This window comes from Caloenas nicobarica, chromosome 1 (genome assembly GCF_036013445.1).
Source record: "Caloenas nicobarica isolate bCalNic1 chromosome 1, bCalNic1.hap1, whole genome shotgun sequence".
Taxonomy (NCBI): Eukaryota; Metazoa; Chordata; class Aves; order Columbiformes; family Columbidae; genus Caloenas; species Caloenas nicobarica.
Genome location: NC_088245.1, coordinates 39,203,075 through 39,225,317, shown reverse-complemented (window position 1 = coordinate 39,225,317; position 22,243 = coordinate 39,203,075). Strand labels below are relative to the sequence as shown.

The following is a 22,243-nucleotide window of genomic DNA, read 5'->3' as shown; positions in this document are numbered from 1 at the left end:
CAACTTTGCCACTAGAGCTTCTAGACAGGTCATAAGAGGAACAGGGCCAGAGGTCAAATGCTTAAGCGTTGATTATCAGAGGGAAGGGCCCTGGGATGCTGAGCAACCAAATGGTTCAGACACATTTTAAGATTTGGGAAACTTTTTTTTAATTCTAACATTTTAATTGTTAACAAACCACTTCCTGAATTTTCACAATACAATGCAGTTTAAAAAAACGTATCACTAGAAAGACACAAAAATATATAGGTAATAGAAAATCATCAAGCACTTATTACTGCTTTAATATAAAGGAGAAGAAGAATTATGTGGCTGTGCTAATTTTACGCTTCCTTCTGCAGATAAATGAAGATTTTTCTGTCTTAAAACATTTGCATTCTCCCCCTTAAAGTAATTTTCCATTTTGCTGGATACAGCACAATTGCATCTACTCTTTCAGCTGCAATGGGCTGCTGAAATTGAGCTATTGCCCAGCACCTGCTCTTAGTCAGACAGCTGAAATCAGAGGTTAGGGGAAAAAATAAAGATTTCATGTCATTGTAATGCAAGTATCCTTTTAGCTTTGCTGCAGTCAGTGTTCAATTATGTTCTGTAACAACCTCCATTACTAGAGTCAGTGTTTTTCTGTTCCTCTGTGCATGTATTAACATTCTTGTTCACACGTGATAGCCTTCTTAGCAAAGCAGAGGAGTCTTAAGAGACATTTGCCCATAGATTTAATAAGTCTACATATTTTTTTGGCCTGTTGGCAATCATAGTGTTCAAATGTATTGTCGTTTTGAATGCTCCAAAGGAAGATAACTGATACAATAGAATTGAAATAATTTCTCACTGAAGGCCCGGTAGATCAAAATTAACCTGAAATTTCATCTAGTCTATTGAATACAAAACACAGAACACATAACAATGAACAGCCACCGTGTAAATTTTTTCCTGTGTGTATACTATTTTTACAAGCTCAGGATCCTTCTCATTCAGAATTTTTCTAAGTTCACTCTATAGCCCAGATGTTTACAACTTCATCTGAAGCAGGAACCAAGGCCCTACATCTGTAGGAAGAAAGCCACAAAGACTGTGCCCAGCAATGCTCAGCAGCTGGTGCAAACAGCTTCTGGCAATGCAGGAGGGGGACCCTCGCTTTTGAAGTAGGAAAGAGCAACAATACACAGACAGAGAGCTCCAAGACAGGGGCCAAAGGGTGAACAACACAGAAATTCAGGGTCTGGGACTTTGGGAAAAGGAAATCCAGAGCAAGGAAGGATTGGAGATGATTAGAGGGAGGATCTGAAAAGCTTAGAGCACAAGAGGTTTTATTATAGCATAAATACATTATAATAAATTGACCTTGAAAAGAAAGGACATGGACAAGGTGGAAAAGTTTACGCCTAAAAATTAACCTCTTAGAAAAGTGGAAATGATAGAAAAAAGAGTGCTAAAAACTCTTGAAAATTTAATTAGGAATCTCAGATATTCCTGTTCTCCTTCTTCCATTAAAGCTCCAGGTCCTCAAGTTACATGGCTGACTCTCGGTTTTCAGCAAGGGGAAAAAGTTCTAGCTGTCATGCCTGCAGAGAAAACCCTAAAACCCTAAACAGAATATAAACCAAAACATAGCCTTTTTTAAAAAATAAATTTCATTATCTGAATGTAGTCTCTCTTACAGTTTTTAAAATAAGAAATAGCATTAGTGTAAACCTAGCAGCTGCTTTCTAAACAGACGGCAGCTAGAGATCCAAAAAAAAGATTCCCAGCTGATATCATAATCATCATCACCACATAATGACTGCCATGCTGGAATTATGGGTGGCTCATTTAAGGATTTTATATATTCATATATTCTGTATTTGACAGATTAACCCCTTCCCCATGATGCAGAAGCATACTCAACACTCACCAGCATCCAATCACTTTATGCATGACTCTGTGCAAAAGAGCATGACAATGATTGCTCCAATAATAGCATACTCACAGCTGAGAAAGGTTCAGGCCACACACAAGGCCACAGCAAGTCCTCAGTCTGTTACAGGTGCTCCCCCACAGAGAATTCTATACAACAGTAAGACTTGCTGTATGAAGTTCCAGATCCCCAATCAACTATCCATGTCTAATGTTTTGGAGTATATTGTCAAAAACTAAATGAGGATTTACATTTTGTTTCCAGCACTCTTCCTAGCTTCTATGTGCAAGAACAAACAAATAAAGATTCAAGCTGGAATTTTTCCGGACATATGAAGAATAATTATTCCCCCCAAATTCTCCTTATGTTTATCCTTGTGGATTTTAATGCATACTTGAGAAATCTGTTCCTTATTCCATATTCATGAAAAGAGAGGACATGACAGTTACAATTAGCATACTTGAACCAAGTTTGCAGCCTTGTAGAGGTACCTACCCTACATCTAATAATTTCTCACTTTTCATTGATGCCACAACCACCAGTCATTTCTAACTTCCACTTTCCCAACGTAGCAGGTCAGAAACAAATGACAGATATGCCAGATCAGTCAGAAGCGCTGCTGTAACTGCCAACAAATCCTTTGGCTGATTCAACCATTTCATAATCATCTCACATTTCAGTGCACCGAGTCTCGGCCAAAAAGCCGTATCTGTGCCTCAGTCCCTACCACAAGAGAGCAAAATCTGAAGTCCTGGAACTATAATGCTGTTATCAACAGTGATATAGAAAGCAACCAAATTCATACTTCGGTGCTAACAGCCCCACTCTGAAGAGAAACAAAAGGCAATTTTGGGGAATGCCAAATGAAGTAGCCCTCAAAACAGATCAAGTTTCTATTTATTCTACTACTTGGGGAAAGGTAAAAAATGGAAATCTACAATAAAATTTACACATCCTCTCCTGCAGTTTTCAAAGCTCTCCAGACATATCACTGAACACTCATAGACAATTCTGTAAGAATCTATACAGATTTAAAAAGCTGCATGAACTCTGAATATTCATCCATTTGCAAGATATTTCTGATGTTGTTTTGTCACACTCTTTCCTTTTAGTAACATAAGACTTAAAAAAGGAAAGAAATACTAATGAAATGCTTTGTATTTAAGAGATTTCTTACAGAAAGATCTATCAATTCCTTTCCTTAACATTAGTGCCCTCCTGAGAAGCACTGCTCACTCCAAGGAAATCTGCATTACTTCCTCAGTAGCTTTTATTAGGCAGCATGTTCACGTTACAGGTTGCAACCTGCTCGACTCTGAACATAGCCAGAATGTTTGCATCTATACACGAATAACTATAAAAACAAGCCCTAGGAATATTAGTGAATTCTGCCTCAAAAAAATCACTTTTGAACAGGTATATGTTGTGAAGGAGACAATGAAGTGATCTGCTCAGTGCCCAACAGAATGTGAAGCCAAGTCATACATCAATCTAAAAGACTCTATGACCTTGCTTTAGTCCTCATTGCAAAGCCTTACCTTGCTTCTGAAATTCCTTGCCACTGCTACTGGTGCTGCAGTTCCACCATTGCTGCCTTCTGTAGCCTGATGAAATGTAAGCCACACATGGACACGTGCAGTTTATCTACTGTTTTGTGACCATTGCCTAAATGAATGTGACTTCAAATTTCAGGGTCCTGTGGCTGTCAGGGCAACTTATCCTGCTCACATTACAGAAGGGGCACTTCCCACTCATAGGAATCTTGCTTTATTTGAGGAAGAAATGAAATGTGTGAACAAAGAGAGCGCTCTATTTCTCCTTAGCTGGTAAGTATAGGGTTTAACCTAATAAACACTTCTCTAGGGTAAGGACATTATCCTCTGTTGTTGTGGTTTGGTTTTTTAAAAAATCCACAGGGTTTCTCTTCCCCTCTCTTTCTCACGTATACAAGATGAGAGAGGCTTCAGTGAGCACAGCTACCAGTATTCCAATTTATTCAGCAGCAGCCCCTGTGGACTGCTAACAGCAGACTGCAATTTCACTTGGATTACAAGGCACAGATAAGTAATTCCATCCTTAATCTATCACTGTTAATGGTGGTAAGGGAACAACTTTTACCTGTGAGAAGTCAGGCAGAGGAAAAGATCGAGACGGGAAAAAAGGAAGTGTGGGGCAAAAGGACAGCAGAAATAGAGAGGACATAAGTACATTCAGAGCTCAATGTGCAAGTGCATGCGGAGCTGAGTAGGAAATGAGGGATGGGATGAAGGACCAGGTTGCTAATAGAAAAGCAGCAAACAGGAGAAAGGAGACAGCCAGATTCCAAGCAGAATTTTTCAATGGCAATGAAAATCTCACTAGCAACATAATCTATGCCTTCTATTACACCAATCCCAGTGTAAAATGGTGGAGATGTTTGAGACCACAGTAAATGTTGATGGATACCACTACGTTACAGCCACAATCAATAAATCTTAAGTGCATCATAATGGAGCCCCAAAGCCTTCGCATACAGACCTGTCGGTAAACTGGGACAATATTACAAATAGACAACAAAGGATAACACAAAGATTGCAAAAATGGAACAACACAGATAAGTGAATTTCTTGGAGGATGGAGCGGAAGACAGAAAAGATGAAAAAGCAGGTAGGCTATTTAGACATAGATATAGATATAGAACATATATGTGATATATGTGATATCTATGTGATATAGAACATCAATAACTCCACACCTGTTCTATGTGATGCAGGATTCAGGAATGGAGGAGAAAACTGTGAAAGTAATAATGAGACCTGGGATTAATTTTTCTTTTCCTTTTTAAAGGAACCCCGAGTGCTGACTCCACCACTATATTTCACTACAGTCATAATCTACAATCAAAGTCTCTACCCACTCAGGCTAGAGAACTCCCTTTTGGATTTTTATCAAATAAACAATTACTTTTATGTACATATAAAATAATCCTTTCATTTTGCTATAGGTACTTATTACGTTATTTGCTCGTCTGGCTAGATGTCTGGCAGATACGTCATATGGTCCCACACACGTGAAATGGGTCATTCATACTAGATAAGACCAAAAAAAGTGACTTCTAAGCAGGCACTGCCTTGAGATTAATACAAAACTTGGAAAAAAATATTTTCAATGAACTCTACTCTTGGAATGTCCAATCTTATAATCCAAATACAGGTCCATTATCGATTATATTCTCTTATTCCCAAGCTTACTTACTGCTTTTCCTAGTAAGCAGATTCTGTGATCCAAAGAAAACAATATGTGTAGCCAAGCAAAGTATATACCCTGAAAAAGTATTGTTTGTTATTGATGCCATGCTTTCTTACTGTGTAAGAGCTTTCGAAGAGCTTGGAAAGAGGGGGAAAAAAAGCAGGAAGCTTCATGGTCAGCTTTATCAGCTTTAACACAAACCCATTAAGTTTGACTTAGGCTGCCTAAGGAAAACAGATCTGTTTATAGATTAAGAATAGGGCATAGAAATAGTTTAAGAGGAGTCAAGGGAGATCCTAGTAAAAATATTAGAAAAAGAAAACCAAGTAATTAAAGGAAACAACCTACTGCAGTGTGAAAGACTACAAAAATAACAAAGAAAGAGGAAAAAAAGGAATAAAATTCCAAGATACTAAGAAAAAAGTGATTAAGAAATTGGTGAGCAAGAAGAGAACCCTCTCTAGGAGAAGAGCAAACTAGTGACAAGCAACAAAAAGGATGAACTGCAATAAAGGGAGATCAAATGTTGCCCCTGGTTGAGAAATAACATTGCTCAACTTCGATATTGGACACACAGGCCTCATAAACTGGCTATTTTAAACATGCTGACCCAACCCACCCTTAAATCCTGCGATTTGACTCCGGCTCTTAGCCCTGAGGGAAAAAGTGACCCAAATCACGATACTCCCGCAGCCGGTGACAGAACACATGACACAGCCCCCTGCCCTTTGCTTGGGCGGGCCCCACAGCCAGGCCCGCTACTCAGCCAGAGTAACGACCGCCCGCCCGCCGCTAACAGCCACCACTCCGCTCGAGACGCCCCCGGGCGTAACCGTCCGCGCATGCGCAGGGGCAGATGGGCGCAAATAGCGCGTGTCCGCCCCGCCGGCCCCGAGAGCCGGGGATGGGGAGAGAAAGATGAGCGTCCGACCCCGCGCATGCGCAGGAAGGCACACAGGCAGGCGTACGGGTGCGGGCGCTTCTGCACGGAAGATCCCATTCCGTGGGAAGGGCATAAGTGGAAAATGGAGGCTTGTCTCCCTAACTCTCGCTTCTCTTTTCTCTCTTTGGCGCTGCCGCACCCCTATTACACAGCTCTTTGCCCGTAGCTTTATTATTTTCTGCCCTGTCCACGGGGGGTTAATTTCCGCTACGTGGTACAGTCCCCTGTGTTCTACCCAATAACAAACGGGCTCCTGCAAACGTATTTAGTTGCTGGGCAGAAACTACTCCGTTGACTCCGTAACACCACGGCGCCATCCGGGGAGCGCGCTGCCCCGCCTTAGATACTCAAAGGGGCGGGGAGTCGGGTTTGAATGACAGGAAGTCTAGTGGGCGGGAAAAGACAAGTAAACCAATAACAACTCCGGATAGCGTCGATGAGCACAGCCCACAGCCAACCGAGCTTGGGGGGGTTGGTCGTCTGCTAAAGGAGGCGGGGCGCTCGGTTGCTAGGGCCGCGCCGTTGCTAGGGCAGCGGCCGCCGCCACCGCGCTCGGCTGCGGCCCTCCCGTCCTGCCACCGCCTTCCCGCGGGCCGGGGCGATGGTGAAACTCGCTGCCAAGTGCCTCCTGGCAGGTGAGTCCGGCCCGCCCGGTCCCATCCACCCCTCTGGCGGTGGGGGCCCGGAGCGGGCTCCGTGGGGTGGGGCGAGGCCAGCAGCGGGGCGGCACTGGGACGGCCGGGCCCCCTCAGCGTGGGGGGAGCCCCGGGTGGATGGTGGCAGGCCGCGCCGGGAGGTGGCCCCGACGGGGAGAGGTGGGGAACGAGGTGACCGGATTGAGGTGGAGACCGCAGCGCCCTGGGGACGGGAACGGCGGCAACCACACTATTCGCTGTTACCTACTCCGTACCCTGTCCCTCTCCTGACATGAGGAGGGTCAAGAGCTGCGTTCAGGGCGGGCGTGAGGCGTAGCTGGACCGGCTGAAATGCAAGGATAGGATTAAAAAAAAAAAACACACAAAAACCAAAAACCAAAGAAACGAAGAAAAAGAGTATTTCTACGGTGTGGAAAGGTGGTCTGAGGATGGGGAAAGTGCAAAGGGAGCAGGGTAGACAGCCAAGTCCTGCCTCTCGTGGGAAGCTCCCTTTGTGCTGCAGGGAAAATTCATGTCAGAAGTTGGGATGATTCTGGGTGTGTGATGGAAAGGTGGGGCCTTAGCAAGCAGTAGAAGAATGAAGTATGCACACTTCACAGAGGCAGCTTTTTCCCCAAGCAAACTGGAGGTTAACCTGAAAAAAAGAGCTGAGGTGAAGACACCAGTTTATTTAGTCAGGATGGATTATGGAGGTGTTGAAGTTAAGTACAGCTGACTGTTAACACTACAGTAAGAAAACTTTTTTTCTTTTCCTCAGCCAGAAGCACAAATTCATAAAACGTTTGTGTGCAGACAACTCTTGGGTTTAACTCTTTGCTACAAACCTGTTTTATTTCATCCAGAATAAAATGGTTGCCATTTTAGAAAATTATTGCCTCAGGAACAGCTAACCATCGGCTTACACAAAATCAGGTGTGATCTTTGGCATATGCAAAAGAATTGATCTCCCTGATGCCTCTGTTGATAGTTACTGTAGACAGCATGAGTATCTTGCCTATCTTCTGAATTTGAAACTTACACATCGTTTCCAATCTGGAAGTTTCCAGGTCCTAACACACAGCCTTTGTTTAAGTCTTTCAAGTTTTGTTGTTCAGTGTTACCAAAGGCCAATTCCATGACCATTTAAAATTCACATTAGGTTTTCTTTGGATGACCCAGTTATGTGCTTAATCCTAATTGGGTCTGGAGCTGCCTTTTCAGTTCTGTCCATAACACAAAAAACAGGAAGGTCCTGTCCCATATGTAGTGCTCCTAAGTGCTACAATAATATCCATGTATTATTAAAAATAATAAATTAATGGAGCAAACCAGGCAAAATAACTTCTTGCTTACAGAAGAGACGAGTATAGTGAAGGATACATAGGAGATGAGTAACCACAACAACTTAAAGAGAAAAAGAAAATGCAATGACATAGGAGCAAAAACATCAGAAATGGAACAGGGAACTCTTGTGTACCTTAGGAAATGTTTATGAAGAACAGAGTGGCTCACAGTATTGGGAACTGCACCAAGGTCAAACAGAACCACAGGGGAAAAGGGCTTTTATTAGCAAAAGAGAGAATATTAACTTGACAATAGAAAGTGAATCCTGTGTTATCTCAAGAGTAATATACAGACACACAGTAAAAGGTATTGTTGTCTGAGCTTGCTATGAAAGCACTATGAAAAGGTTTTCATTGTAGAAAGACAGTTGGCAGTAGCAGGTTTTTTAGAGACATACTACAGGTTCTGGCAGAACAACAGAAGTATGGATGGAATAAATACTGTGGGATGCGGTACTGGCAGATGAGACTAAATGAAATGAAAAGGGCAAGGAAACTTATTTTGAGAAAGTGTAGTGAGGTAATGGGCTAAGAGGGTGACAAAGAATAAGAAGAGGGAAAGAACAACTGGGGCTGTCAAACTGAAAAAAGGCAACACATTAGTTAAGAATATGCATCAGATGATGCGCAGATTGGAGCAATGTGTGCTTCTCCGTCTCATTTTACAAAGACAGATCTAATTGTCTATTGAAATACAGAATAGCTTCCACTCAGAACAGAATGTAGTCTTCAGCACAAGCTTGAACTGATCAGGGAACAAACAAGCTGACTTACCAGATTTTTCTGTCTAAATATTATGAACCCAACTCATCTCAAAGTAAGCAAGCATGCTAAACATGTTTAAACAAGAAGTACATTTGGTTAATGCATCTAGGAGCAATTGTCACTATCCAAAACACCCTTCCTCCTCTGTAATATTATGTGAGCAGATAGCTTTCCCTATTTCCTTTGGAACACAATCTATGAAGCTGTAATAGGATCAAAATATACCCATTTCTGGGTTTATTATTTAAAAACATAAGGTCAAAGACTTGTATCCCAGGCTTGGCTGTTGTGAATGTTCCTTTAAGTATAAAGCTAGAACCACTGAGGTATTTAGTTTCTGGTTCTTGTCCTTTGAACTGTCCAGGCTAGTGAGACCATATGTGAAGAGAGGATAAGCCATTTCAGAGCATTAAGTCTTTGTTTTGCAAGAATGATGATATTTTCATGGAATGATATGGGCATAGGTGAATTCTGCAGTTCTCTGCCATTGCTTTGGATTTTACCAAGTTTTGTAACAGCAGGCCAAAGCACGCAGCTGCCAAGTTTGCCCGAAGTGTTGTACAAGCCATATGAGAAAGCCTTGGCTCTAAAAGAGCAAAAAATAAGCCCCTTGGTTTTCCTTTCATATAGGGATGAATCAGCAGGCTCTTTCTCTCCAGCCAAGTGACATTTGCTTCTGTTCTGCCCAGAATGCAACTAATGAGCCACCAGCAGCATTGAGTCAGCAAGAGTTGCTCTCTTAGCAGGGTCAGCAAGAACAGTTCATCGAGGAATGTTAGCAGCTTAAGCAGCTTTGTAGTATATAAATTACTTGTTTTTTCCCTCAACTCAGTATATAACAAGGATTTGAATCTGGGGAAATGGGTAATATAAGGAGAGAAAACAGTCTTTTATACAGCCCAGTCTTCCTTATCACATTGTGGTTTTCTCAGTATGATAATATCTATCAGAAATTTTAATTCTCAGGTAAAGGCTATAGGGTAGACACGAATTTTAGAACAAACAGCAGTTCCACTCTGATTTGGGGGCCCTTTACTGTCGTTCATAGAGCAGAAATCTGATGTCAGCACCAGTATGCATAATGGCAATATTCATTTCCTCATGTATTGCCTTTTATGTTTTTTTATGCTTGTTGTGACAGTTATCTTGCCTGTATTCAGAGTTGTAGCATCGAAGCTCTTATGGCATGTGATAGTAACAGAACTGAGAGAAAACAAGATTCTGTAAGATGAAACAAAAATCTTTTATGTTTTTTGTTTTGCAGGAGATCCAGCTGTGGGGAAGAGTGCTTTAGCCCAGATGTTCCGCAATGATGGGGCTCATTTTCAGAAGAACTACACACTGGTAAGCAGGCTTAAACTGCTACCCAACATTTTTCTACATTGCATGATAAAACTAAGAAGGTCTAGAACAAAATAAATAATATGATTTTAAGTTGCAGCATTCAAGGTGGGGTCTTATAGGGTTTTCTTTCTCTTACATCCTAGATTCTGAAGAGAAACCATTTAATATTCTGTAAGTCTTTACATTATGTGGGTGATGGTTTTGAAACTTAATGCAGAGTAATTTAGTTAATTATATCATTTTCCTGCTGAACCAATGTTTTCATAAGCTTTTGTGGTGTTAGAGAGTTTCCTCCTTTAGGGAGTGCTCTATGAAAAAGCATTGCTGAAGGAGAAAGCTTTTAATTCCAACTATTAAATGTGCGTGTGGACAGTGCACTTATCACTATGCAAACATGAAGATGTGCTGCATAGTCCCAAGATAATTATAATCTACAGAAACTGTTCCCAGATGAAAAGGATACAGTTTGCAGTCTTTCAGTGTAAGAATCAATGGTGATGACTAATCAGAAGCAGGATAAAAATAAAAGTAAATATAAGTAAAGTAAAAAAAAGGAAAATATGACTGTGGAGAAAAAAACCCCTAAAATATGTTTATTCATTGAAATAAAGATGGAAACCAGAAGTTAAGGATAGAAATAGAACAAACAAACAAGCTACAAAGCAGAATGAGATAAAAGGTGGAAGAGGCACAAATAACCTTAGTCCCACATGTTAGCTGATCACATGGTTGGTGCAAAACGTTCCAAGGCGTGCTTTAGAGCAGCAGTGTGATAGTGAACGTAGCCCTGCAGGTTCCAGCTAATACCCTTGGTTGTATATAAGCAAATCTCTGGACGTTGGTTCTTCTCCATCTTTTTCCCCCATCAGAGCAAATCTATGTGGCTTTGACATGCAGGTGGGAGTTTGTTACCAGAGCTATGAGGAGTTCCCAGCAGTCTGTGTTTGATGGGATTGTAATGATTCACAATAATTGCTTTAATCCAATGCATCGTTCGTATGCAGTCAGACAGGCTCTTAAAAACTCTTCTGATGCTTGTTTTCCTGATTCTTCTTGACAGACAACAGGCATAGAACTGTTGGTGAAGGCCGTATCAATTCCAGAGACAAGTGATAGTGTGGTGAGTTTTTCTGTGACATAAATTGGGTCAGAAAGAGACGTCGGGAGCTCAAACCTCACTTCAGTCTCATTCTGGTGGAAGGTCGCATGTTCAGAAGGCCGTTAAGTTGCATTAAGGAAATGAGGCTGATCATGTACAATTGCTGATACTCCAGGGTTAGTTTAATTTAAAAAATGTAAGTTTTACATACTTGTATCCAATGTGACATCTTAAACTAAAGCTGTTGCGAGCTTTGTTAGAATTCTGTTCTGTCCTTTAGGGCATTCAGGTTTAGTTTGTGTTTCTTAAAACTACAGAAGCTGGAACTTATCTGTTATTTTCCTTAATGACTGGTGGAATGTGGACCACATGCATAATTTTGTATTAATAGTGAATGTTACTGTCTCACTCCACATATTCTGTTTCCAGTAGACATGGAAAACAGACTTGGGGCCTTGGAGGTAACCATTTTATTGGTTATACATGAAAAATAGCTATTAATATTTGTTTTCTCATACTATCTGAACTGGTCTATTCTCAGTGTGGGGAACTTGTCCCTTAGGGACACAACAGTGCTGTACTGAACAAAATACAGGAGTTACAAGTTTCAGTATTTACTTTCAAAACCTTTCCCTACACTGCATTTTTCATGGGAAGAGCCTCCTTTCTGCTTCTGCTTTCAGGAATTCTTCATTTTTGACTCTGCCGGAAAAGATCTATTTTCTGAAATGCTGGAGAAACTGGTAAGCCTTATGTAACAGTCCTCTTCCTCCAAAGAAGTGCTTTTGCTTTGAAGATCTGAACTCCTTAGTCTGGCAGATGTAGCAAACTTTGTCTTTAGTGTAAATGGGAGCAATTACCTCAGTTGCCAATGCATCCTGTTCTATGTCCCTAAAACTTGTAAAAGTACTAGAAGAAATACTTTCCAGAGGAAGGCAGGCAGATAGTCGTTCAGTTTTCTTACAAAAGAAATAGGAATGTTTACCTGAAAATTGCTATATACTCTTGGTTAAGTTATTTTTATTTCTTAGAAAAACACCTATTTTGCTGCTACTCCAACAGTGGGGTTTTTCTGTGTTACAGTGATGTGTTTGATCCAACAGGGCTCATTCTTGTGCTTGAGCATAATACCACCCTTGATTTTTTTCCTTCATGCATTTGTGTCCTTACCTGTACAGTTCTCCATTGTGTTTTATAATTTTGAGATGTACAATCAATTAACTGATGTGAGGTTTCATAAGACAGCTAAGTCAACCTAATAGTTCTTTGTTTTACAAGGGGCAATTCCACCTTGGCTCTTGCACTAGGTCTGGTTTGCAAGGGATCCCTGTAGAAGCTGCCCCAGCTTCTCAGACTGGAGGATTAATTTTGCGCTGATTCAGCATGAAGAATCAGCTTACCCAGGGATCAGATGAGCGTCAGAGCTGCTATAAGTAAAGTAGCAGGACCATGCAGACAGGACTGGGGAAGGAGCGCAGGACCACCTTTCCCAGTGCCCGCTATTCATTCAGTCAGCTCAGCTGAGATGTGAAACCTCAGCTAGGGCATACAATTCCTGTATGTTAGGCTTTTTATTTTTGTCTTAGCATCTGTGTTTGCCGTGGTTACAGACTGGCTGTTGACCACATCCGTTTCATTAGAGCTGACAATGTTCCTTTCTTGCTGTGCAGTGGGAGCAACCCAACGTCCTGTGCCTTGTGTATGATGTCACTAATGAGCAATCTTTCAACAACTGTGCCAAGTGGCTGGAGAAGCTGAGGGCTCAAGCAGTTGGAATGCACATCCCAGGTAAGAAATGCGTGAAATTCCTGTCGTCTGCTCCCCTTTTGTATGACAACAGTTGTTTCCGTTGCAATGTGGCATAGCACGTGTATTTTAAGCCAGGGGCAGGCATGACTTCCTCCAACTTGTTTGCTTTTATCACAAAGCAGATAAGGCATAAATATATTTTCTTCGTGGAAACTTTTCTAGGTAGTTGCAGACTGTTCTCCACACCTCCAACTTTTTCAGCTACTTCTACAAATGCTCCAGCATTTATTGCTAACAAGTCAGCATTTCTTGGTTGTTGTTTTTCCTTTGTTTCATGTTTGTTTTGTTTTGTTTGTTATTTTTTTTTCTGTAGGTGTCTTAGTGGGGAATAAAACAGACCTGGTTGGTCGTCGAGTTGTGGAGCAGAAACAAGCACAGCAGTGGGCTGAGAAACATGGCCTGGCGTACTGTGAGATGTCAGTGGTGAGTATCTGCACCTTTCACCATCTGTGGAAGTGCGAGTGTGTAAAATTATCTTCTCTTTCAGGTAAAGGAAGATAATTGGGAGCTTTCTTCCACTTGTATGTCATCTAACTCACCCTCAGTTTTAATGTCTTTTGTGAAGCAGTTTAAGCAGAAACAGTCAAATGCTTATTCCGTCTGTCGTTCAGAATTTTCTTATTTCTTTACAGAAGGAGATGAAAAATTTTGAGGCCCCTTTCCACATCCTGGCAAAGTCATTCCACCAACTGTACAAAGAGAAAGTGGAAACTTTTCACTCACTAGCTTGAGGGCCGTGACTGGGATGACTTATTTATCCTCTAAGCTTCTTCTAGCGCCCAGAATCCTGCAGGATGGAATACAGAGAGAAGAAAAGATGAGCTATTTGCTGCTTCATGGTCATCTTCTCGTAATTCAAAATAAACTAGAAATAAGCAAGTGGAAAGACACTCTTCTGAAGTTGCTACCTCAGCATTCCTTTCATGTCCTCTAACTTGGTTCTCTGCTCACTGAAAGTCTGCTGCGTTGGAGGAGGTGGGGAGTAAAAGGGGAGGGCAGAATGGAAATTGCCAGCTCTTTGCTTTGATATTGTCTCGTCTCTTGTCTGAACAGACTTCCTGCTGCTACAAGCGAGGATTTAGAGGTTTTGAGGAGAGAGGAAGCTGACAGGATGTTTTTCAACTTAAGCAACTCAGCCTTGATGCCTATATTGCAGGGCAGGACTGATTTGTCCCTGCCACTTGAAAAGCATTTTCAGTAGGGGGCCTATGCCTTAAAACCAACACAGGGAGACTGAGATGTGTGGGGACAGAGCTGGATTTAGGTGTGTTTCTAGGAGCGCCCAGAGTTTGAGGCTTGTTTTAACAGTGTTAATCTTATCAATTTTAGGACTGATATGTTGATGACTAATATGTGGTTCTGACTTCTAGAATCTGGTTCTTTTCTTCGACATGGCTCACTTTCACTGCCTGGTAGGAACGATCTGACATCTGTGCTGTTGTCACTTGGTAATGCAGTGCCCTCTGCTGGTCCCAGGTCACAAGATTTCTGAAGCTACCTCTCTTGAAGTGAGCAGGATTTCCTACAGGCACATCCAAATTGGCTTATCTGCAAAATGTGGTCAGGTGGCAAGAATACCTCTTTTATTCTGCGTTCAGAATTTAAAAGAAATTATCTTTTCTTCATGTCTTTGTCATTTTATGTGTTTTTGTGTCATTTTTCTTTTTGTCAGCTGAACTTGGCAATACCGTGTTCTCTTTAAGTTCAGTTCTCAATCCTTCACTGGAATCAGAGTCCTCTTTGTTGTTAAACTTTCCCTGCTTGTCCTTGAATTTCAGATTAAAGACCATGATTCTGATGTCGCTAGTGGAAACAGGACTCAGGAAATGAAAGCCAACCTGGCTAAGTTCAGAAAGGGTAAAAGCCTACAGAAAACTGTTCTTTTGTGTGGAGTACTGATGTCGCATGTGTGAGAGTCTGCTAATGCAGTATGTGAAAGCATCCATGGTAAGGTACTGCCTTCTAACTGAGCCTAACACCAAGGAGTTCAAAACATCCTCTTCTCCCAGGTTACGTTAGCCCCCCTTGGGCAAGGGAAGCTGAATTTTGTAGAGACTAACCACTGGGTGAATTTTCAGACAGGATTTTCAGGAATCTGTTTCAAGACTTTTATATGTGCATTTTACAACCATTTTTATGCCCAATGCTGGGAAAAGTACATTGGATTGAACATAAGAAATACGGCTGCAGATGTTGTAGCTGAGTTTATGAAGCACTTCAAGAATCTAGAGAAGCAGCTGGGCTCATTTCACTGGCAACAGTGTTGATACTGGGAATTAGCTAGGGAGCATGAATACCAGCTAAAGAGGTTAAGTAGAAGCTCAGCCCACAAGAAAAGAAAATGAATAGGTTCTTTTGCTAGAAGCCACCTAAAAAAATGCCAGAACCAGCTGGGAAAACTCTTGCTTCCTCCAAAGAAGGAAGGGCTCCTCCATGGCCTTAGGGTAACAAGGAAACTCACTCCTTTTTTTGATTGGATTACCATTACTGGCATTTTTATCTTACATGGGTTCTCTGGTTAATTCTGGGCGAGTGTCTGTTGATTTATGTGGGCTGAGTAGAGTCTTGCCTGCAGGTGCTAGTACGCCCAACTATTAAGAATACAAGTTATTTTGGATGCTGTGCTGGTCTAGTTAAAGAACTAAAGGTTTGTTTCGATTTGGTAGCTCATTTTCCCCCTGGTCCTATTGATGATGTGATTATGACACAAGACAGATATTTTTTCATATTGAAAATAGCATGCCAGGTGTGTATGCCACCTGCGATGTGGTATATAGGGGGGACGAACGCCTTGGGAATGGGTGATAAAGTGAATCCTATGCAATCTCTAACCAGTGAGTTCAATCTCTGCACCAGAAGGACCTCCTATAACTTCAAATGAACAGTCTAAATGCACCACTAAGATGAAGATGGGTAAACACTCTTTTATTAAATGAATGCAAAAGCTGGAGGATCTCATTAAGGGAATGCTTGCAGTGGTGATTTGTGATTTATAGGGAAGCTGCTTTTGAGAGGTTAGTGAAGAAAAATGCATCCCAAGCAGGGAAAGATATATTGCCTGAGAGAGGGAATGTGCAATCTAATTGCTAGCAGTAGGGATTCACCCACTGCCCCTTTCCCTCTTCCCATATGCCATGACTAGAATTAGAAAAGGGGTTGTGTCTGAAGCATGTTGCCCAACTTGCTTTTTAAAGGACTATTTCAAGCACTAATATAGACACAATTTAATATCCTTCAAAATGGTATGTTGGACATTAACCACCTCAGTCCTTCCAAATGCATTTTAAAAACATAAGATACTGTCCTTCCTGGCTAATGTGCTATATAATACCAGCATGATGCAGGTGATGCTTGTTGCTATTTTCCTAACTTATTTGTGACCTTGATTGTAGAAGCTAGTAGTGAAGAGTGGGTAGAGAACCTCGGAGCCAGGTACAGGAAGCCTGTGGAAAATAGTTTTGCATCTGTGTGAAGGAGTTTAGGGTAGTGAGTGGGTGAGCTGGACAAGCAGGGAGAGCAAGAGTCTGAAGCCATTAAGCTTCTCTTAACGGTGTTCAGTAACTGTTGTGGTCACATCTATAGGGTGAGGATGCGCATTTGCTGCTCAGAACCTTAGCATCACTCTGAATTACAGACACTGTGGAGAGCACTGGGAGGAGGGCAGAAAGCCTGTCTGCTGACCAGGAAGCTGCTTGTCTTCTTACAGCCTCCTTGTTTTGTCCAGCTGTGCAGTGCTGCAGGTGCTCAGCATGGATGTTTACAACCCAGAAGAGAGCTAGCTCAACCAGAACTGAAATTTCAAAAGAAGAAGGAGGAAACAAAGAGGCCTTTAACTGTTTTTAAGAGATACATGGTGCTTCTTTTTCCTGCTTGCTTGTTTGATTAGACAAAAACCATTTTTTCTTCCTTGGAGGCCCTCCTTCTTACCTTTCCTTTGGTCCTCATGGTTCTGCTGCACAGAATCCCTGTTATACTTGTGTCCTGCTTTACTTAGCTTGATACATCACCAGCTGATTTTTTTAATCCTTATTTCTTCATTATCTGTTCTCAAGGCTGCAAGACATTTCTTCTTAGAAAGATAAATAGACAAAAGATAACAAAAGTAGAATTTTTAGTCAAATTGTCTTGGAAGAAAGAACCTTAAGAAGCTGACTGACATTCTGTAATTTTACTGGAAATTCGTTTGTGTAAAGTTGTCATATTAAAGATGCTGTAATGGTTCTGTTTTGTCTTGCCAGACACGTTCTACTATGGAGTGAAATGCAGGATGTAAAATTCCAGAAAGATCAGGTTTTATTGTGGGAGTTAATAGGAGTTTCAAAGCTGATCATACTCTGATAAGATCTGTTCAGCCTTAACAATAGAATGGTCACTGCTGTTCATAATAAAGCATTAAATATACTGAAATGGGGCTGTCAGAACAGTTTTTTTTCTAGAGATTCGTTCACTTTAGAGACTTAAAACTTAAGAAAGGACATATTTCAGAAAACTGATCTGATAAATGACACCTTTTGGACCAGGGTTATTTCTGATACAACTTCAGTGACTTAAAGGGCTGGATTTAGTCTTTTATGCCAATTGACTCCCCTGGGTAAGCTTCATTTCTTTACCCGCTATGCATCTTGGACCGATCTGACCTGATAGCAAAAGACACATGATGTTGTTGAAAATGAAATAGTGCCTTGGGGCAGAAGGATAAACCGTGTGGCCTCCTGAGGTCCTCTCAGCAATACTTTCTATAATTCTATTAGATTAAGTGGGGGAAGAAGTAGCGTGGAAAGCACAAAACAGGCTAAGTCATAAACTAGCAATTAAACTGGGAGCTGGGCTGGGCTACAGCAGAAGACGTACAATCTATCCCAATTAAGAGCTGTATCTCAGGAGAAACAGGAGCCTGACGCAGGTGCTGACAGCAGGAAAAACACTGCATTTCTGTTCTGTAGGAAGCAACTGCTTTCTGCTGCTGCATACACAGATCTGTGGGAGTCCATACACTGCTCAAGACTGTGCTCTGCTTTTAATAATTAGTGTCTCTATGATGTTCAGCTGCCAACTGCTTGCGGTTGTTGTCTCATCTGTATGTATATTTTCCCCCTGTACTCAGCACTGGTGAGGCAGCACCTCGAGCCCTATGTTCAGTTTTGGGCCACTCACTACAAGAAAGACATTGAGGTGCTGGAGTGAGCTCAGAGGAGGGCAACAAAGCTGGTGAGGGTCCTGGAGCACAAGTCTTATGAGGAGCAGCTGAGGGAGCTGGGGCTGTTTAGCCTGGAGGAGGCTGAGGGGAGACCTTATCACTGTCTACAACTACCTGAAAGGAGGTTGTAGCATGGAGGGTGTTGGTCTCTTCTCCCAAGTAACAAGCAATAGGACAAGAGGAAATTGGCCTCAAGTTGTGTCAGGGGAGGTTTAGATTGGATATTAGGAAAAAATTCTTCTTGGAAAGGGTTGTCGGCCATTGAAACAGGCTTCCCAGGGAAGTGGTGGAGTCACCATCCCTGGAAGTGTTTAAAAGACATGTAGATGAGGTTCTTAGGGACATGGTTTAGTGTCAGTGTGAGGTTAATGGTTGATCTTGATGATCTTGAGGGTCTCTTCCAACCAAAATGATTCTATGATTCTATTCTATAAAGCCAGCAGTGGGATGCAGATTATCCACCATGATGGGATCCCTCTCTCCCCATGCATTCTCAGTCCTTCTTTTCCTGTCTTATATCTACTTCTTGATGGAGAATATGCACCTCTGCTTGTTCTTAGCAAGTGATTTTTCCATCTTGCAGATGGTACTCCATGGAAGCTGGGGCTAAGGGACATCTAGGACCTTCTGCAGCAAATGTGGAGACTTAGGAGCTCTTTCAAGGGCCATGTTAGACCCTGCAACATCTCTCTTAGCCTAAGGGCACATCATCTCTCTGCTTCTCGCATCCTATTTCCTCCTCCTGCTGTCATCGTGCCTTGAGAATCATGTCTTCTGTGCCAGTTGCCCTTGGCTCTGTTGACCTGGAACAATAATGCTTCAGGGAGGGCGAAAGAAAAGAGCTACTTGCTCTCTAGTCTTTTCAAGGCTCTTCAGGTGTTGTGACTCCCTGTCGAAGCCACCTGAGAGATGGGGATGTTGCTCAGTCTAGAATGTAATTTCCTGGCAGGAGACCCTCAGCTGAGTCCTGGCAACCTCGTCTTGGCTCTTCAAAGCTTACTGCAATGTAACTTTCACAGACACTGGCTGTTCTCATTCTGACTTGAAGTTCTGTGTGGTGGTGTTGTTTTGGTTTGGGGTTTTTTTTGGTTTTGTTTGTTTGTTTTTTTACTCCTTGAGGGGTCTTTCTCTCGTTCTTCTGTCACAGCTTCACATGTTTCCTCCCCTAGAGCTGTTTGTCAAGAGAAGCCTGGAACTGCTCTCTTTCCTGGTCTCTGAGATCAAATCCAAATCTGGCAATGTTTAAAAGGGAAATGTGACAGACCCTACATGTCAAGCTGGGGTCAAGGATGGGGTCAGTTTGATGAGTTTCCCTCCAGCCAGATATGCATCAATTGGAGAAATGTGGAGCCTGTAATCTTTCTGCATGAGTACTGGAAAAATACACAATACTAGGGTTTCAAGTAAGGGACTGTGAGCAGAATGATTCTATGAAAGGTATAAAGGCAGAAATGATCTGCTGCTGTATCCCAAACAGGGGAAATGCAGGACAAGGAGGAGAATAGGAATATGTTGGAAAGAGTAGGTTCTATAGCCCTTCATGAAGAGCCCAAAGGATTTGCTGAGGCAGAGTGGGAGAGTGGGAATTAGGGTGGGAAGACGTAAGGCTTTTCCTGGGCTGTAGAATGGTGTATGGAAGTAAAGTGGGAGGAAAAGTAATTTTTGCATGAGCCATTAAGGGGAAAATGAGGATACTGGGTGAAGCTGGATGACAGTGCGGGTGGGAGGGCAGGTGGTAATAAATAACTGAACAGAGATTTTCGGGGCCAAGGTCAGTTTGGAGAATTCAGAACCATGATGAGTAAGGTCAATGGTAACCATCAGTTTAGGTTCAAGATGGAGGGCCTGCATTAGAACCAGGCAGTATGAGCTTCAGAGTCATGTGGGGAGATAAGAACAGCAAGCTGTGATGCCATGAGAAGCAGTGGCTGGAGAGAGCATATCCAGGTGAGTCCAGAAAAAATAGAGTAGGTAAACTAAGGACACTGTCAGACTACCAGACTGGAAGAGTGTGAAGAGGTTGGAAATTTAGATTGAGTACAGTTCTTCCAAGTGGATTTCTGAGTGGAGGGAAATAGATGCCTACAGGTGTTACCCACATATCTTTGTATTGTTTAAAACACAAATTTAGTTTCAGTGCTATCTCTATTTTCTTTTGCCACAAAAAGGGCTGATCTATTTACTGAAAACTTCTTTTTTTTGGGGGGGGGGGGGGGAGTGAGTGGGTAACAACACATAAACTTATGCCTAATTGTGCAGCAGCATCCTGAATACATCATGTTCATCCATTCAGGAAATGGAAAGAGAACCTGCACCTCACCCAACCAAGCAGAAGTGCCCACTACAACTTTTGCATTGACATCTCACAACAAAAGCTTCGTGATAAATTCATACAGCAGAAGACCTTCCCAGAATATCAATATTCAACCACAAAAAATAGAAAAATTCAATGTATGTTAGGCCAATGTAAAGCAGATAAAAATCACTCTGCTCGTGAATAAAATTACCTACAATAAAAAAATGTCTTCAGCTCTGCATGGGAGGAATCTCTTTTCTGTGTTGGTTTCCCTTCTCTGCTTTTGCTAATTTATTTTGAATCCTGTGAAGCATCACTTTCTCTTAATCTAACAGTTTTGTGTTGCCATTGTGTGCTATTTCTAGGACTTTGCTTTTGTAATGTTGTGTGGCTTCAGTTTGGGGACTGTGAAACCAGAAGTTTTGAAATTCAGGTTGCAGTTGAAGCATCAGGAATAAAATCAGCTTGTAAGGACAGCAGAACAGAGTATCTAGGAAAGATGTCTTACAGGGTTAAGATAATGCTTTTCAGTGTTATTGTCAGCAGCAAGAGATCAGGCTGCAATGAATGTGGAAATGTTAGATGAGGAAGGAATGCCGCTGGGTTTGGAAACAGATAACAAGTGTGGGTTTCTTGTAACTGAGGTAAATGCAGAGGAAAGGATGCTGCAAGTCTCTGGGTGCAGATGTCTGGGGAGGTAGTGGAGGAGGTAAAGGAGTGTTCTTGGACAATATGATGATACTGGGTAAGGGCAGGAAGACATTTCTGGTGGGAGCAAAAGCAGAATTATTATTTTAAGGCTGCTTAGATCCTTCTATGTACTTTTCTTTCTGGGGTTATAAGCTGCCGTTAGAAAAAAACCACTGGTCTTTCTATCCACTACCACCATCTCCTACCCCTCTCCTCTCCATCTGGTACTGGGGTAGAGCCTTGTGCCTTGTTCAGTGGACCAGTTCTGCTGTGAAACTGGACTGGTACAGGAGCAAGAGACCTGTGCCCATGTTGGATGTGTGTCTCTGTGCGGGTGAGGGGCAGACGAGGCAGGCACCCTTTCCTCCTTTTTATCAGACTGTGCTCATTTATTCTACCATCTGTTTTCCCAGTGCCAGAGATGATGCTGGGGATATGTGACTTGGGGCACTCAGGCAGAAACTGGCCTGCACAAGGCCGGCCATGTGTTTGCCTCCTAGCGATGCAGCGGTCAGCAGCAAATTCTTTGCCGCCGCCTCCTCTCAGTATGGGAAAGAGCAAGCGTGAGCCGGGGTGTGTAGGAGACACAAAGAGGTGAAATATGGGAAGGAGGGGAAGAAGGGGAGAGAGATGGGCTGGGGTGCGTGTGGCAGAACTGTGGGAAGGAGGGACAGACAGACAGACAGATGGGCAGAGCCGGGGAGAAGGAAAGGAATGGCTTGTAGAGAGGGAAGGACAAGAACTGGGCAGGGGGAGACAAAGAAATGGACTGACTGAGGGATAGCGGGAGAAAGGCTGTGAAGGAAGGAGAGTCAGGCATATTTGGTAGGTATGTGGGGTGGAAATAGATGGATTGTCTGTGGGAGAGAGTTGTGTGTCAGCTAGGTACTACAGTAATAGGCAAGTGGATAACTACAGAGATGGAGATAAAGTGTGCGTGTGGTGGGGTCTGTGTGTGTGCTTATAGAGGCCTGTGTAAGGGGGAGCTGAGTGAATG

At 42.3% G+C, this 22,243-nt stretch overlaps 2 protein-coding genes across 4 annotated transcripts in view; one reads left to right on the top strand and one right to left on the bottom strand.

Annotated features, from left to right (window-relative positions):
* Nucleotides 1–3,516, bottom strand: part of NCF4 (neutrophil cytosolic factor 4) — a 56,286-nt gene extending 52,770 nt beyond the window's left edge. Inside the window, exon 1 of the mRNA XM_065631860.1 lies at nucleotides 3,436–3,516. The gene's annotated coding sequence lies outside the window, so the exon portion shown is untranslated. The remainder of the gene's footprint in view (nucleotides 1–3,435) is intronic.
* A 3,034-nt stretch (nucleotides 3,517–6,550) lies between these two features.
* IFT27 (intraflagellar transport 27) lies at nucleotides 6,551–20,782 on the top strand. Of its 3 annotated transcripts, XM_065626705.1 has the most exons (8): nucleotides 6,551–6,703; nucleotides 10,076–10,155; nucleotides 11,216–11,275; nucleotides 11,938–11,997; nucleotides 12,925–13,042; nucleotides 13,377–13,486; nucleotides 14,842–14,920; nucleotides 20,554–20,782. In XM_065626705.1, the coding sequence occupies exons 1-8, from the start codon at nucleotides 6,670–6,672 to the stop codon at nucleotides 20,718–20,720; spliced, it is 708 nt and encodes a 235-aa protein (XP_065482777.1). In that variant the 5' UTR covers nucleotides 6,551–6,669; the 3' UTR covers nucleotides 20,721–20,782. The 3 variants fall into 3 exon arrangements, with proteins under 3 accessions (XP_065482777.1, XP_065482779.1, XP_065482778.1); XM_065626707.1 differs by lacking the exon at nucleotides 14,842–14,920 and having other exon boundaries at nucleotides 20,554–20,701; XM_065626706.1 differs by lacking the exons at nucleotides 14,842–14,920; nucleotides 20,554–20,782 and adding an exon at nucleotides 13,696–14,825.
* Nucleotides 20,783–22,243: the final 1,461 nt, after the last annotated feature.